Source organism: Bos javanicus, chromosome 1 (assembly GCF_032452875.1).
Source record: "Bos javanicus breed banteng chromosome 1, ARS-OSU_banteng_1.0, whole genome shotgun sequence".
NCBI lineage: Eukaryota > Metazoa > Chordata > Mammalia > Artiodactyla > Bovidae > Bos > Bos javanicus.
The window spans coordinates 132,889,740-132,907,366 of NC_083868.1; the positions used below are offsets into that span (position 1 = coordinate 132,889,740).

Consider the following 17,627-nt stretch of genomic DNA (forward strand, 5'->3'; position numbering starts at 1 on the left):
TCGAACCCAAAACAATAAAGTAAATGGCAACGGGATTATACTTATTAGTAATTACCTTAAACGTAAATGGGTTGAATGCCCCAACCAAAAGACAAAGACTGGCTGAATGGATACAAAAACAAGACCCCTACATATGTTGTCTACAAGAGACCCACCTCGAAACAGGGGACACATACAGACTGAAAGTGAAGGGCTGGAAAAAGATTTTCCATGCAAATTGGGACCAAAAGAAAGCAGGAGTCACAATACTCGTATCAGATAAATTAGACTTTAAAACAAAGGCTGTGAAAAGAGACAAAGAAGGTCACTACATAATGATCAAAGGATCAATCCAAGAAGAAGATATAACAATTATAAATATATATCCACCCAACATGGGAGCACCGCAGTATGTAAGACAAATCCTAACAAGTATGAAAGGAGAAATTAACAATAACACAATAATAGTGGGAGACTTTAATACCCCACTCACACTTATGGATAGATCAACTAAACAGAAAATTAACAAGGAAAAAAAAAAACAACATGTATCTATAAAGTTCACTAAAGCAAAGCACAGTAAAATGAGGTATGGCAATAAAAGGCGTTAAATTTATCAAATAAAAAAAAATAAATAAAGTGCTGAAAAATTAAAAAAAAAAAGTTATGGAGATGAACAATGGTGACAGGTGCATAAAATCATGAATGTATTCAAGACCACTGAACTGTACATTTAAGAATGTTTAAATTTAGTAAGTTTTCTATTATGCATATTTTACCACAACTATTTAAAAAAGATGAAGAAAAGCTGTCCATATTCTGCAGAAAATATCAAGCTGGGTGAACAGGCTTCCAGCTATGACAGAGTGAAGAGTTCAGAAAATCTCTCCCCAAAAACCAACTATAAAATATCACTAAATTGTCAAAAACATTTCAGGGCTCTGAAACTGGACCAAACATTAACGGAGGCGTGTTTACTAATGAAAAGCTGCTGACTGTGTGATAAGAACGGTGGGAGTCTAAGGCATTCTTAACCAAGGCTCTATCATTGCCCACACAAGCTCAGGACGTCCTTCAGGGTGAAAGAAAATACCACCAGATGGTAATTCAAATCCACAAGAAGTAAGAACACTAAAACTGGTAAATGTGTGGTTAAATATACAATATTGCATAAACATAGTTCTCTCTCTCAATACTTTTAAAACAACAAGGGTACATAAAGCAAAAATGGTAACACGTTGATGTTAGACTTGTAACAATAACAGCACAAAGAAAGGAGGATAAAAATGGAGCTCTGTGGAACAAAGCTCTTATATTTTACCAGAATTAAGTCAGGATCAATTTGAAATAGATAAATTTACATATTATTACCCTTAGAGCTGAAACCATGTACAAGCCTCGTGTCCTTGTCTTTTGAAGTAAAATGCTGACTCAAGAGTTAATGAGTGGGAAAGGTGAAGATGCAGAAACGAAGAGTAGCTGTTGGGCTAAGGCACTGGTAACAATTTAGACTATAATTCTGCCACATAACAGAATCACCAAACTGCCAGTTTCCTGAAAGACATAAACCCCTGACACACATTCCTAAGTTGTTTTTACAGGAAGCAGACCCCCTCCAGATGAAAAACGCTAACCACAGGAGCATAGACCCCGGGCTGGCTGAAACCAGAAGGTTGACTGTATTGCTGATCCCGTTCATGATGCCAATTGTTTTGCTGTTCACACTGTTCACTGAACCCAGGGTAGGCAAGCTAAGAGGCTGGAAGAAGACACAAGGAGCCATAGGAACTGCAGACATGTTTATTCTATCTTGGCTGGCATGGCAGCCATAACACAGCCTCTCTCCTAGCTGACACAGCAACTGTAGCAGCAGCCACAACATAGCCATAACCGAGTCATCACATTATCTCACATAACATAACCATGATGCCACCCCAGCAGCCAGGGCTTTTCAGGTGAAGCTTATATATACTTATAGAACAAAAGTAGCCAGTGGCCAAGTGAGTATCTCGTGGAGTGCATGAGTATTGCTATAATTGATCTCAGCTGTTATATAACCCTGCAAAGACATTGTTTACAGAACATAGGGTGAGAGGGTGTGAGAACATAGAGCGAGAGAGCCTGACTGGAGCCATCTTGTTAATTTCCCCACAGTTGATGATGCTAGAAACTTCACCTTGATGCCAACCAATCTAAGAACTGTCCACGAGCTGATCATGCCCTGCTCCTTGAACACTATAAAACTCTTCACTACCCCTTCCATGGGTGGGTCACACAGTCTTCAGGGCATTAGCCCACTCTGGCCCCCTTTGCCTGCTGCTGCTAAGTCACTTCAGTCGTGTCCGACTCTGTGTGACCCCATAGATGGCAGCCCACCAGGCTCCCCCGTCCCTGGGATTCTCCAGGCAAGAACACTGGAGTGGGTTGCCATTTCCTTCTCCAATGCATGAAAGTGAAAAGTGAAAGTGAAGTCGCTCAGTCGTGTCTGACTCTTAGCGAGCCCATGGACTGCAGCCTACCAGGCTCCTCTGTCCTTTGCATGGCAAAGCAATAAAAGCTAGTCTTTTCTACTTCACCCAAAACTCTGTCTCCGTGTTTCTATTTGGCACCTGTGAAGAGAGGCTGAGTTTCAACAAGAGTAACCACTTAAAAAACTCATACAGTACCAAAAGTTCAGAGGAATTGAAAGGTACATTTAAAAATATATTTTTGACATAATATTTGAGTGACATCAAAGAAGATTATAGAAAAGGAATCCATCCCACCACCAAAATAACTATGGAGTTGGCAGGAACTGTCTGAAGCAACTCTTTGGAAACTCTGGAATCTAAGGGAACACTTGTAGCTTCCAGGAAAGACTTCCTAAAGTGGTAGGTAAATTCCGGACAATTTTCACATTTAGCATAGTAGTCTTGCAACAGAGTTCTTGGCTTCCTTAATTAGTAGAAATTAACTAGAGACCAGATAAGAAATTCAGGGGAGGCTTAGGGTGGGCAGAGGGAGGAGGAAACCCATGCTCAGCAGGGAGGAGCAAGAACAAACAAGTTTCCTTTGGTTGCTGGTTCCCCAAATTGGGAGGCAGGCAGGTGGTGAGCTTGTTCATTATATTGGGTGAGGGTAAGGCAATGGCTCCCCACTCCAGTACTCTTGCCTGGAAAATCCCATGGACAAAGGAACCTAGTAGGCTACGGTCCATTGGGTCGCTGGGAGTCGGACACGACTGAGCGACTTCACTTTCACTCTTCACTTTCATGCATTGGAGAAGGAAATGGCAACCCACTCCAGTGTTCTTGCCTGGAGAATCCCAGGGACGGGGGAGCCTGGTGGGCTGCCGTCTATGGGGTCGCACAGAGTCGGACACGACTGAAGCGACTTAGCAGCAGCAGCAGGGGTGTGTCCAGGTGTCAGACCAGAGGGTGGCTTAGGTGGTTTGCCCACCCCCTCGGTAGTGTTCTGTGCAGAGAGCACCCTGCTTTCGCTCCAGGCTCCTTAGAAGCAGCAGTTGTGTTTTCTGGTTTCTTTGTATCTTTTGTCCAGGATTTGTCCTGACTGCCCATGCATGAAGTTATTTTTAGTCCCATATAGTTTCTCTGTATTTTGTTGCTCGAGGTGTGTCCAGGTACAAGCATTGCAGCATTGCAGCAAAGAGTCCCAGGTCTCAGTAGCTACCCTCCCACAGCCTACAGCCCTGTGGCAGCCTGGGTTCCTAGGGTGGCTAGCTGGGGTCAGGGTGGGTAACAAGGGCTTTGTCCTCCAAAAATCAGGTTTGTGGGTTTGGTTACTGATCAAAGGTTTTGATCACTGGGAGGCCAGCACAGAGGCTAGCCACTGTTTTACCCCTGACTGGCTAAAGCCACTTCCCAGCTGAGATGGGATTTAAAGGGACTTCTCATCTCCTAGGAGCCAGATATTTAAAGAAATCTTTGTCAGGTCACCAGATGACTGTAGACACAATGGAATTGTTAGGGGAAGCACACTGACTGAAACTGCCCACCCTGGCCAGGCACCATAGTAACCATTTGCATGAGTTATTTTATGAAGGAGGTCCTGGTAAAGAACATGAAGCTAAGAAGCCACCATCAACCACAAGAGTTCAGGAAAAGTCAAAAGGAGGTGCCAGGTGTCTACCACCTCCCAGAATCCTTCTCACTGGCATCCCTCTTGGCTGAGCGTGCCATCAGGAAACAGAACAATTGGCCAAAGACAACTTGGAAACTAATCCCATCACCATAAAACCTGAGACTGCAAACCACGTGGCAGAGAAGTTCTCCTGGGTTCCCTTACCCTGCTGCTCTCCACCCAGGCACCCTTTCCCAATAAAACCTCTTGCTTTGTTAGCATGTGTGTCCCTCAGTGAGTGTGTGACAAGAGCCCACTTTCAGGCCCTGGAAGGGGTTCCTCTTCCTGCAACAGAATTAAAACTTCAGTGGCCACAAGAATGGAAAACATTTTGCAAAAATAAGTTGGAAAAGTCACAAATGGAAGCCCCTGGTGACTCAGACAGTAAAAAATCTGCCTGCAATGCAAGAGACCAGGGTTCAATCCCTGGGTCAGGAAGATCCCCTGGAGAAGTGAACGGCAACTCACCCTAGTGTTCTTGCCTAGAAAATCCCATGGACAGAGGAGCCTGATGGGCTACAGTCCATAGGTTCACAAAGAGTCAGACATGACTGAGCAACTAACACTTTCACTTTTCAGCCCCCAATAAGCAAAAATCAGCAATCTAAAAAGTGGGAGAATTAGATTTCCAACATCACCAAACGTAATTCAATGTCTAGTACATAAAAAAAATTACTAAACAAAGAAACAGCCTAGTATAGTCTATTTACAGGGAAAAAAAGAACCTGACAAAAACTACTGCTGGGAAGCCCAGACAATGGAATTATAAGTCAAAGATGTTATATTAACTGTCTTAAATATGTTCAGTGAGCTATAGGGAACCAGGAAAACAGTGTGTGAACAAAATGAGAAAGACACTAAAGAAACAGAAATTATGGAGAGAAGCCAAGCATAAATTCTGGAGTTAAAAAGTACAATAACTAAAACAAAAAGATGACTAAAGGGGTTTAACAGATTTTAGCAAGCAGGAGAACCTGAGAGAACTTGAAGACAAGACATCTGAAACTATTCACTCTGAGGAACAGCGAAAAAGGAAAAAAAAATAAGACTAGAGACTGAGGAACGTGTGGAAAAACATCAAATGAATCAACAAACACCATATACGAATACCAGGAGAGACTGTACTTCTGATGTGAAGATAAGCATATAGATCAGTGGAAAAGAACTGAGTCCAGAAAGAAACCCTTACATTTATGTCAATTGATTTTCTTTCCACCAAAGTGCCAGGACAATTCAAGAGAGAAAGAATGATCATGTCAGTAAATGGTGGTGAGACAAGGATGAATTTGGACCCTGACCTCACACCATACTCAAAAATTAACTCAAAAGGGATCACAGACCTAATATGAGAGCCAAAATCTATAAAACTCCATTTAAAAAAAAAAAAAAACACTGGACAAAATCTTCATGATTTCATGACATATTGCACAGGGTTCTTACATATGACAAATAAAACATGATTCACAATAGAAAAAACTGATAAACTGGACTTTAAAATTTTAAATTTTGTACTTCAAAAGCCACCATTAAGAAACAAAAAGCTACAGACTAGAAAAATAAACTTGTAAATCTGATAGAGGATTTGTATCCCGAATATATAAAGAACTCTCACAACTCAAGATCCAATTATAAAATGAGCAAAAGATCTGAATAAACACTTCAGCAAATAAAATATACAAATGACTACTACATACATTAAAAAATACTCAACAGGATTCATTAGCAGAAAAATACAGACTAAAACCTTAGATACCACTACTTATCACTGAAATGGCTATAATGAAAAAAGATGACAATGCTAAGTGTCAACAAAGATAGCTGGAACCTGAAACCCTCAATTACAGCCACTTTGGAAATATTTTGGCAGTTTCTTGTATAGTTACACATAAACTTATCACAATGAAGTTGAGCAGGATCTTGTAAGACCTTCCCAAATACAAAAATCTTACTGTGTCCTGCAATTCTTGTTTGTAGGAAAAATGGTTCAGCCTCCTAGACCTTCCCTGAGTTCCAAAGGGCAGATTCAAACAGTAACTAGTTAAGGGAGTGAATGGGGCCTGGGCCTGTTCATCCTCAGGGGATGTGCCTAACAATTTGACACACATCTCTGAGTTCTACAGAAACTAAGGCCCTCTACCACCAGGGTGGGGGATGGTAACTTGAGGCTAAGCATATGCACTGGACCCCAGCCTGGCTGGAACCAGAATGCTGATGAGTGAGATTCCTGGACCACCACCATGTTATCTCACCATCAGCCAGATAGAGGAAGGTCAGACACACTGCTACTCCCCTCCCTCACCTTCCCAAAAACTCTTCCCTGAAACCCACCAAGGAGTACAGGTCTTTCCTTGGCCCTACAATAAACCTTCCTCCACTCCAAACTCCAACATTTTAGTTTTGTTTGGCCTCACTGTGCATCTGGCACACAAACTTGGGTTCAATAATTTGACACAATAATTCTACTCTTAGGAATATACTCAAGGGTTATGAAAATATATGTCTACACAATGAGTTATATACAAATGTACATTGCAGCATTATTTATAATAGACAAAGTAGAAATCCAAATGTCCATCAATTAGATAAACAAAATGTGGTATATCTATATAATATTATTCAGCAATAAACACAAACCACTGATAAACAGTACAATATGAATGAACTTCAAAACCATTATGCTAAGTGGAGAGAGTCAGACGAAAAAGGATCTTTTTGGAAGGAAAGAATCTAAACTATAGATTGTGGTAATGGTTTAAGTATATTTTAGAAATTGTTGACGGAGAAGGCAATGGCACTCTACTCCAGTACTCTTGCCTGGAAAATCCCATGGATGGAGGAGCCTGGTAGGCTGCAGTCCATGGGGCTGCTAAGAGTCGGACACAACTGAGCGACTTCACTTTCACTTTCATGCGTTGGAGAAGGAAATGGCAACCCACTCCAGTGTTCTTGCCTAGAGAATCCCAGGGACGGGGGAGCCTGGTGGGCTGCCGTCTATGGGGTCACACAGAGTCAGACAAGACCGAAGCGACTTAGCGGCAGCAGCAATTGTTGAACTGTATGCAATGGACGGCTTTTATGACTTGTAAATTATATCTCAATAAAGCTGTATTTAAAAATATCGGAAGACAAACAAAATTTGAGGAAATGTTCCAGATTAAAGGAGATTAAAGAGCTATGACAACTAAAAGTGAAAGTGAAGTCTCTCAGTCGTGTCCGACTCTTAGCGACCCCATGGACTGTAGCCTACCAGGCTCCTCTGTCCATGGGATTTTCCAGGCAATAGTACTGGAATGGGTTGCCATTTCCTTCTCCAGGGGGATCTTCCCAACCCAGGGATCAAACCCAGGTCTCCTGCATTGCAGATAGATGCTTTACCCTCTGAGCCACTAAAGGCAGTACCTAATCCTAGATTGGATTTGGGGGGGGGGGGGTGGGGATGCCCAGGGAGTGGGGAGTAATTTAAAGGTCTTTATTAGGATCATTTGATGGAATATGAATAACATCGATGAGTCAGTATGAAGTTTCCTAACTATGGTACTCTGTTTATACAAGAATGTCCTTGTTCTTAGAAAACAATGAAGGATTTAGGAGATAAAGGGTGCACAATCTCCAATCTATTCTCAAATGTTTCAGAAAAATATAACATGCAAATATGCACAGAGAGAGAAAATGATAAGAGCAAACACAAAAAATGTAAACTGGTGAATGCGGGTAAACAATATACAGGAGTTCCTTTACTCCCTAGTGGGCTATCCCTAGAGCTTAAGTTTAAAGATTAAAAAGTAGGTTTAAGATCTACAAAGTGGCTGCTTAACGCACCCAAGTGCTCCCACAACTAGCTGAGTATCATACACAAAGTAAACACACATTTTTCTATCTGATCACAGAGGGCAGTGGCCAGGAATAAAAGCCCTCATAAGCTTGCAGGCCAGAGGACAACAAGAACAGCTGGCCTGATTAGAAACAATGTCTGCCTGTCTCCCTCCTATCTCTCCTCCCTTCCCTGGAAATGCTGACCTGTCCCTTCTCTTAAGTTTCCATTTGGCAGGATCTCTCCCTCACCCCAGCCTCCCTTACTATACTCTCACAACACACTACTCACTTCAAATAACACATTTAATTTATTTTTGTGTTTCTTTTTATTTCCTTCTCTTTAATTTCAGTCTGTAAGAAAGCAGAAAGACATCTGAAATGATGTTCACCAAGTGTTCCTGAATGGTGAGGTCTGGGGGAAGGGAGATTTCTTTCTTCTTTGCCCTACAGCTTGAACTTTGTAATGATCTTGTAATGTCTTAACCAAAAAAAAAAAAAAAAAGCACTGCTTTTTAAAAATTTCCAATCCTATAGATACATGTATACATATAACCAAATCACTACACTGTACATCTGAAGCTAATATAGCATTGTTAATCAACTATACTCCAATATAAAATAAAAAGTTTAAAAAAAATTATATAAGAAATTCCTAATTCCAGCAAGTCAGTTCATTTTAACCTTTTAGATTCCTTCCTCCTTGCTTTTGAAAAAAAAAAATATATATTTAAGTGACTTTCGCTTCTGAATGATCTTAATTTTGTTTTTCCCCAGTAAGTACAAGGCCTCTACGAGTAAAAAAGGAAGAAAATCCTCCCCATGGTACCTCTCTTGCTTTTTTTTCCCCTTGTCAAAGCACTCTGCTTGAAAGATCTCAGTTCCCCCAACCAGGGATTAAACCCAGGCAATGGCAGAGTCCTAACCACTAGGCATCTAGGGAACTTCCATCTCTCTTGCTTTTCATCCGCCCTCATGCCACCCCATGACACAGGAATGAGCCACAGGACACAAGGTGAGATGAGGAAGCTCTAACCAGCACACAGCTTAGAGAACTCAGTCCTGTACTCTGATTCTCTTTGAACAGTTTCTCACCAGAAAGATGTCTGCATAGCCAGCCAAAGATTCCACTCCCTCTTGAATCCGTGCACCTCCAGAGTCATTCAGTCCAATCACTGGAGCCCCCACTGTGAGGGCTTGGTCCATGATCTGAGACAGCAGAGAAATTTTTTGTGAGACAACTGATCTTGCTATGAAAAACCATATTTACAAAGCACCACAGTGGTTTTCTAGAAAATGTTTTAAGTGTACTTTTCAAAACAGGAGTTGGTAACACTGGCTTCATTCCCCATGGTGACTGGGTACCTTCATGGAAGACAGAGAATCAGATATTTAAAGGGCTAATTAAAGACCCCCAAGCAGCCCAGAGCCAAAGAACTTCCCATTAGCAGAGGCCAAGACTATTCGTGGCAATTTCTAGAGCCAGAAGCCCAGGCTGTAATATTTTTTCAATAGTCAGTTTTGTTCCTGATTACTCTTTTGAAAGAACAGATAGAAGACAGAATGGTAAAGCAATATTTTTCTTTTAGTGTTTATGTATTTATTTGGCTGCACTGGGTCTTAGTTGTGGCATGTGGGATCTAGTTCCCAAACTAGGGATCGAACCTAGGCCTCCTGCATCAAGAGCGTGGAGTCTTAGCCACTGGACCACCAGGGAAGTCCCTCAAAGCAGTAGTTTTGTGAAAGTAAATGTGGAACCCAGCCTCAGGCCTTCTACTTCCAACAAGACAGATTTTTCTCACAGGTCAGTAGTTGACAGCCTAATGAGCAACATTTTTAACAGTGCTAGAGAATTTACAAAGTACTTTCACTTCCATTATCTCATTTAACCATCATCACAGAGGCAGTAAGAAAAGAAAAATCAGGAAGGTTTAAAAATGAAGTGATTGGCCCAAGATCTCGGGAATAACACATGACAGGACCACATCGAAAAGCCAGGTGTTCTGTTACACAGGGAAACCCACCCACCTATTAAGTAATGTCTGCCTTTAGATCAGCTGGTTAGAGCGTGGTGCTAGTAACGCCAAGGTTGCAGGTTCAATTCCCATACAGGCCATAGTTCCCTCTGGGCTTCCCTAGTGGCTCAGACAGTATAGAATCTGCCCAGAGTGTGGGAGACCTGGGTTTGATACCTGGGTAGAGAAGATCCCCTGGAGGAGGACATGGCAACCCACTCCAGTTTCCCTGCCTGGAGAATCCCCATGGACAGAGGAGCCTGGCATGCTACAGTCCATGGGGTCACAAAGAGTAGGACACAACTGAGCAATTAAGCACAGCACCTTTAATTCCAAAACTCTCCAACTGCAACCTACACTATTACTCACTTCCAGAGCATCTAATCTCTAGCAGAGGTTTTTAAATACCATCATGTAATCCCTGCACTGTTCTTTTAGCAACTGAACTCTACACCTAGACCATGGGTTCTTTACTTGGGGTCCCAAGAACCCAAAGTGGCTTGTGAACTTGGACCCTTAGAGCAAGGAGTCTATGAACTTGGATGGGAAAATCTTACATCTTTATTAACCACATAAGTATTAGAAATACCTGTGATTTTTGTCATCAAAGACTTTTATGTCCCACTAAAGTTCCTTCAGATAATCTCAAAATACTGTTTTCATTCATACCTACTTTGAAACCAGAGTGTATCCACTGCTAAATCTTGTTATTTAACACATTAAATAAGGAAGCATATATATTACATATGTGATTTTAAATATTTTTAATCCCTTCTAATCCTACATATTTTATTTTATGCATGTGTAAAAATGTGGGTCCAGGCATCACAAGATTGCCAAAGAGTTCCATGTTACAAAAAATGTTAAGAACTCCTGCCCTGGACTGAAGGAACCTTCAGGTCAGCACCACATCCTGCATACCTCTGACCCACTCACTCCATGTAACTGATAAAAGTACTGAGTTTCTTTTGCAACATTAAATACTTACTTTGCAGATCTTTTGGGCATGTGCTCCAGACAGGCTACCTCCAAAAACTGTAAAATCCTAAAAAGAAAACAACTAAATCAAAAAAATATGTAATGACTAGGCAGAGACGAAGACCCACTAGGAGGAAGAAATGAAAAATTCACAGATTTTAAAGTTTTTAAAGCATTTTCAAAAGTTTAAAAGATTGGGGGGAAAAGTCTGACTTCTAAATTATTCCATAGAATAAGTAATGAATAAAATATCTTAAAAGGGGTCCATGTAATGTGAAGAGCAAAAGACCTAGTTTTTATCTACAAAAAAGATTTGTAGCTCTGAGCAAAGGAAAAGCTTTCATGCAGAATTAACCTCCAAAGTCAGAGGTTATCAGAGGGTCTATGGAGGTCAAACAGGCATTTCTATTACTAGGATATATTTGCTGTTTTGACAAAAGAGGTGAAAAAGTGAGTGACAGGCCTCACTGCTGCTTCTTGCCTCTAGATTTTCATTACCTTCTGATATAAAAAGCTTTCTGTAGGAATGACCAACTTCCTAAAACTGCCTCAAAAAGATTGTAGAGAATTAATAACAGATTCAGCCCATGAGGACAAAAAAGGAAGAGCAAACAACAGCAGACGAGAGAGTGAACAAATGAGCGGACTGAGAGCCCAGGACTATCTAACTGGGAGCAAAGGGAAGCCTCTACACCTGTGTAGGGATAACCTCAGGAGCGGACAGCCCAGGAACCATAGAAAGTGTGGTGGGAAGTGGCTGACAGGAAGTCTGGGTTGAGAGCACAAGGCCTCTTCTTTACCTGGAGAGGAGAAAGGATGTTTACTCCCTAAAGAAACCTAACCAGAGGGCTGTTGTCACAACCCCCGCCACTATAGGCAACAAAGATGAGGCTGATAACAGGTGAGATTTCCAATCTGTACAGTGAATGATGAGCCAATTTTGACCTCCCTCCGCCAGGAACACATCTACAGCCAATTATCGCACAAAAGACTGTGACTGCTTCTCTGGAAAAATGTATGCTCCTCCTAGAAAAAAGGCCTGCAGATACGAACATCTGGGGGATCACTACAAAAAAAGCTGGCTCATCATTCTTCCCCTCGGTATCTTTCAGGGCCTATTTCACATGCCCCATGTTCCCTAAAGCTTTCCTGGATCCCAATGTGATCTTTCCGTGTCCTGAGAGCTAGCCCGGAACCTCACTGTAGATGTAGCCATTCCTGTTCTGCCCCACTCCATCAACAAAATGATCAGCTTCTTCAGGACAAGAACTGTCTCATCATCTCCACCTCCACCACACTCCCACCAGACAGGGGCAGAAGAGGCGCTCAGAGTATCAATTCAATGAATTTTTGTATCTGCTTAAAGTTCAGAGAACACTGTGCCCCCAAAACACAATAACCTTCTTTGTTTTAGCTATCTTACTAATGGTTCCTTCTGTACAACTTTTTGCCTAGCTCTCCTAAATGACAAAAAAAAGATATGATTCCTTCTAGTCAGGCATTTGGTAGACTCATTTATAAAAAAGTTTTAAAATATTTCAAAAGTAATCCTATTCGCAAATTAGTATAGTTTAAATTTTAAAATAATCAAGTATAATTATTTTACTGCCAAACCCAGAAAACATTCTAGGTTTCTAAACAAGCTCTCTACTTTTAAGATCTGTAAAAGAAATTGAATATTTAGAATGATATATATATTCCCATCTCTTAGTGGAGGGGGAAAAAAAAAAGTCAAACAAAAAATAGTATACAACATGTTCTTTGCATTAGTTTTCATTGCTGTTGTAACAAATTACCACAAATTCAGTGGCTTGAGACAATACATATTCATTACCTTACAGTTCTGTAATTCAGAAGTCCTACATGGGTCTCATTGGGCTAAAATCGTGGTTAGCGGGTCTATGCTCCTTTCTGGAGGCTCCAGGGGAGAATCTCTTGTCTTATCTTTTCCAACTTCTAGAGACCATCTATTTGCTTTCCTCTCCTCACGACTCCTGTCCACCCTCTTCTGAGGCAGCAACTGCAGGCAGAGTCCTTCTCACACAGCCTTACTCCAACCTCCCATTCTGCCTCTCTCTTCCACTTCTAAAGACCCTTGTGCTTACACTGGGCCCACCTACGTAACCCAAGCTGTTCTATTTTAAAGTCAACTGATTAGTAACATTTATTCCATCTGCAAGCTTAGTTCTACTTTGCCAGGTAAAATTACATATTCACGAGTTTCAGGGATTAGGATTTTGAGTCACTATTCTGTCTACCGCATTCTCCTACGGTCTCCATGTGAAGAAACTGTATCTGTCTTGATACAGCCTAACAAAACTTGCTTGAACACATTCATGAAAACCCAAAAGGGCCTATGGTTCTGAGAGTCAACTCCCCTCTGCCCAAATGCATCCACTGCCCAGACCACGGCAGCCCTCCCAGCACACACCCAATCTGCCAAGGGGAATCTCACTCACTTGGATAAACTCCTGTCTCCCAAGACCGCTTACAAGACTACTGTCCTATGATCCTCCCCCAAACAGACTAAGGACTCTTTCTCCCTAAGAAAAAAAAAAAAAAACAAACCACATAGTATAATACTCTGGACATATGTACTAAAAAAAAATAATAATTCCCCCACCAGCCCCAACTATAGGTAAGCATTCTTTCCCCAGAACTGTTTTCTTTTCAAAGAAAAGAACATTTTGCTCCTGGCTCTGCCCTCAAGGAAAGCTCGGCCAATTAGAGTAGAAAATACCTGACTGAAGACATAAACCAGTCTTCCATTGATTCGTCCTCGTCCAGTGACCACACTGTCTCCAGGAAACTACCAGAAAAACAGAAAAATAAAAGTTAAAAAATCCAAAGACTTCTCTCATGAATCTAGCAATTATGCCCCAATGAAAGATCCCACCCTAAAATAAAACTCCACCCCAAATCCCTTAAAATTCAGTATAAATACAGAACATGAAGGAATCCCCCCCTCCCCGACTTAGCTCTGCAACAGCAAGCACTGGGCTGCTGCTTCATCACCACAAGTGAAAAGCACTGTATCCTTCCTCGAAGTAGAACAATCAGGAGACCCTCCTAGGGCTGTCACTACTGAGGGCTCAGAGGAAAGAAGAGGACATACAAAGAAACATGGCAATTTCTGCAAAGCCACATACCACCCCCTAAACCTTAAAGCAAACCTAGCATTTTCCTTGGAATTCTGACAGTCACTGTGTGGTTCATAATGAATCAAATGGAGCTGGCTAGTTTATTGCCAAGGTTACAAATCTTTGATCATAGACCTGAAGAAAATGGACCCAGTGAGTCCAGAGAACTCTGTGCACCTTGGAGAACACCCAGTCGAAAGAATAGGTGTCAGTGACTCTGACCTCCAAAACTCCAAAGCATAAACTTAAAGTATGTCAAAGAGGTGACTGGTTAGCCTTTAGGGGTCCCTGGTACCTAGGCAGAACAGAACCCAATCAAAAGACATTCTCAACCTTCCTTCTAAGTTTGTCATTCTACACTTTTGAGAACTAGGAAACCACACCAGAGCCCTGGGAGCTAGGCCAGTCACCTTGCACAAGGCATGAGCAGCGAACCCACATTCCTTCAGTTGCAGACAAGGGTGAGTGGGGAACCTGGAGGCCCCAACAGTGCTTCTCAAGAGGCACTTCTGCAATTCCAGAACCTGATACTTGAAAATTTTCAATGTATTCTGAGTTCTGGCAGGACTTTATTATCTAGTAGTAGACTTCACTTTCACTTTTCACTTTCATGCACTGGAGAAGGAAATGGCAACCCGCTCCAGTGTTCTTGCCTAGAGAATCCCAGGGACAGTAGAGCCTGATGGGCTGCCATCTATGGGGTCACACAGAGTCGGACACGACTGAAGCGACTTAGCAGCAGCAGCAGTAGACCAGCAGGGCCACAGCTGGTTAAGTGCAACTTGGAGGCCTGCACCATTGTGAACAGATACCTTATTCTTATCAGCAGCCATTCCAAAATCTGCACATCTGTGTTCCACAAACATGTCGCTCTCAACAAAACTGCCAGGGTCCAGCAAGAGACTGATCCGCTCTCTGGCTGTCAGCTTTCCCTAAAATGCAACAAAAATCATTCAGCAATGTCATGACACACAGTCAGTAGGCAAGGAGTGTTCACGGGAGGGCCAGGAGGACTGGGTTTGCCTTCACTCCACATGAAAGCCCTCTCTCTATTCCATCAACCTGCCCAAGAGACAGGTGTTATCAGTAGAATTCAGCCAGTAAGGCAATCAGGGCAAACCAGCTGCTCCAGGAGCCACTAACTGTGAAAACAAATAAAGAGTAGGAGGAAAAGTTGGAGAGGACAAATGAGGGGGTAAGGAGAGCCTGACCCTGGAACAAGATAACTAGTTCCACAAACATTTACTGGAGACCCAAGGGTCAATAAAAAGAAGAATGGAGAAGCAGGAGGTAGAAAACTCAGGCTTTGCAAATGATCTGAGGCTACACCCCCAGGTTCACAGACTTCCTATAGGGAACCCCACCAGCCCTGTTAAAAAAAGAAAACAACACAAAAAACACCTCTAACTAGCTATATTTTCCCCTTAAGAAAGAGACCAAAGCTAGCATTGCATATTAACACAAAAAGGCAATCCTCCACACTACTGTGTAAAATATATTTTCAGGAAAGCAATTGGGCAATAATATATCAGTGTTGAAAAATATTCAGATCTTTTGACCTAGTAATTCCACTTCTGGAAATCTACCCTATGGAAGTAGTCCAAAAATTGTGTAAAAGCGGGTGGAGTGAGAGGTTTTAAACCAAGTCAGCCTCCTGACTAAGTCAGCTTTGGCAAAAGAAAAAGTTTCTGGGGGTTACATCTAAAGCCAGCAGATCACTTGGAAATGCTTGGGGTGATGATCCAGGGAGGGACTGAGCGATGGACCCCAACAGAAAGAGTGCACAGAGCACCAACAGGCCTTTGCAGAGGACGATCTGAAGTTCCCTCACAAACACAGCCACCTGGGGTCGGGGGGCACTCCTGGAACCACACACTATCAACCAAAGTTACATCTCACTCCCAAATGGCAAAAAGGAACTGTCACCTTCAGGCCCTTATCAAACGGGTATTTACAACATCTAAATCAACATTCAATTTAAACTTAATAAAAGGCTGGTGCAAATCTCCTCACTGAAGACCCCACCTCCCCCCTGCTTGTGAGTTTATGCCTCAGTGTCCTTCATCTCTAAGAATTTCACTTTTGTGCCTTCGAGGTTGGTTATTTAACTCTTCCGGCACACCAATCCAGACTCACACGTGTCCAGGACCCACTGGGCGAACCTGGTCTCAAGTCCCAGGTCACTGATCTGGGCCTCAGTTTGGTTTTTTTTTTTTTTTTTCCTGCTACTAAAATGATCTACAGAAGCACCCCGGGCAGTGGGTGGCAGTGCTTAAGCTGTTCACTTCAGTCAAACACCCAGACTGACCTGAGCAACCCCAGGGGGAAAAAAAAAAAAAACCCAAACACCTGCTTCCTAGGGTGCCTTTCCTACCCAGAAAGCAGGTCGATGTACTCTGAGACCCATAAGAGTTTCAGCTGGCATTGGGGAAAGAGGTTCCACAAGTTTCCTATACAAACCACACGCCTACCCAGGTGAAGGAAAGTTTGCCCATGTAACTTCCCCTGCCAAATGTCTTGATTTTCCTTGGAGCAAGAAGCTCCTACCACTCTTAAACCGGGCATGAGAAGAGCAACATTTGTTTTTCCGTGCCTATCGTTGTTTCATTATCTTATTCCACTAAGATTATGAGGGGAGAATTATTGCCATTTTCTGTTAAGAATAAACTGACTCCGGGGGAATACGTAACTTGTCCAAGTTAACTGGTGAGCCGCTGGAGCCCAGCCAGGTTCGTCTAAAATTTCAAAGAGAAAGTAGACAGTGACAAAGCACAATGGTGCTTGTCCTGGTTTTACCTGCCCAGTTGAAAGGCATCAGGTTCACAAGGTGAACATCCTCGGCCCCACCCCGCCCCTCAAGACATCGCGTCGATTGGCTGGGAGGCCTCTTACGCAGCGAGCCGCACTCGCTGTGATAGGTCGCGACCGCTGGGGGCGGACTGGCTGGCCTGGACCCCCTCACGACTCACTCGCTTATGCTGCGCGTCAATGCGGCGCTGCCCTCCTCCCAGCAGTGCAGCTTGCCGCTTGTTCTCGATGCGTTCGTTAACCGATACAGGCTGGGTGCACAAGCTGCGCCCCGCGCCCCGGAGACTTCTCACTACAACACTGAACCTGGCTCCGGCCACAGCCACGCGCATTGCTGCAGCCATTTTTGCTCTATCAGCGAACCGGAGTGCGCATGTGTGTCAAGTGGTCGCTCTGTGGTGTCTGCGCCTGCGCAGCATGGGCGGGACGTAGGGAGCTTGTGGGCTGGAATACCGAAGGCTTTTGGGAGAAAGGCCTTGGAATCCTGAGGCTGTGCTAGGGCGTCACCCTGAGTCATGTGGGACGAATCAATCTGTGTTGTGCCCTCCAGGTTGCACAGAAAAGGGACTTAGCCTTTGCTCTTTGTGGCTACCTAGACCGCTAGTTGTGTCCTACACGTAGCAATCAAGAACTTCCAGCTGTCCAAGCTGGATATAGAAAAGGAAGAGGAACTAGAGATCAAATTGCCAACATTCGCTGGTTTATAGAGAAAGCAAGGGAATTTCAGAAAAACATCTATGTGTGTTTCAGTGACTACACTAAAACCTTTGTACGGATC

The 17,627-nt window shown here is 42.8% G+C and overlaps 1 protein-coding gene across 2 annotated transcripts in view; it reads right to left on the reverse strand.

Annotated features, from left to right (window-relative positions):
• The window catches only part of PCCB (propionyl-CoA carboxylase subunit beta), a 95,897-nt gene extending 78,657 nt beyond the window's left edge, over positions 1–17,240 (reverse strand). The window contains exons 1-5 of one of the 2 annotated variants that reach the window (XM_061427707.1): positions 17,011–17,240; positions 14,854–14,973; positions 13,642–13,710; positions 10,912–10,968; positions 9,004–9,117 (exon numbers count right to left, since the gene is read on the reverse strand). In XM_061427707.1, coding sequence (XP_061283691.1) covers positions 9,004–9,117; positions 10,912–10,968; positions 13,642–13,710; positions 14,854–14,973; positions 17,011–17,193 — 543 coding nt within the window. In that variant the 5' untranslated portion in view covers positions 17,194–17,240. Of the gene's footprint in view, positions 1–9,003; positions 9,118–10,911; positions 10,969–13,641; positions 13,711–14,853; positions 14,974–16,837; positions 16,909–17,010 lie in introns of those variants that run through there. The other variant, XM_061427712.1, reaches the window with a different exon arrangement.
• Between the last annotated feature and the right edge of the window lie 387 nt (positions 17,241–17,627).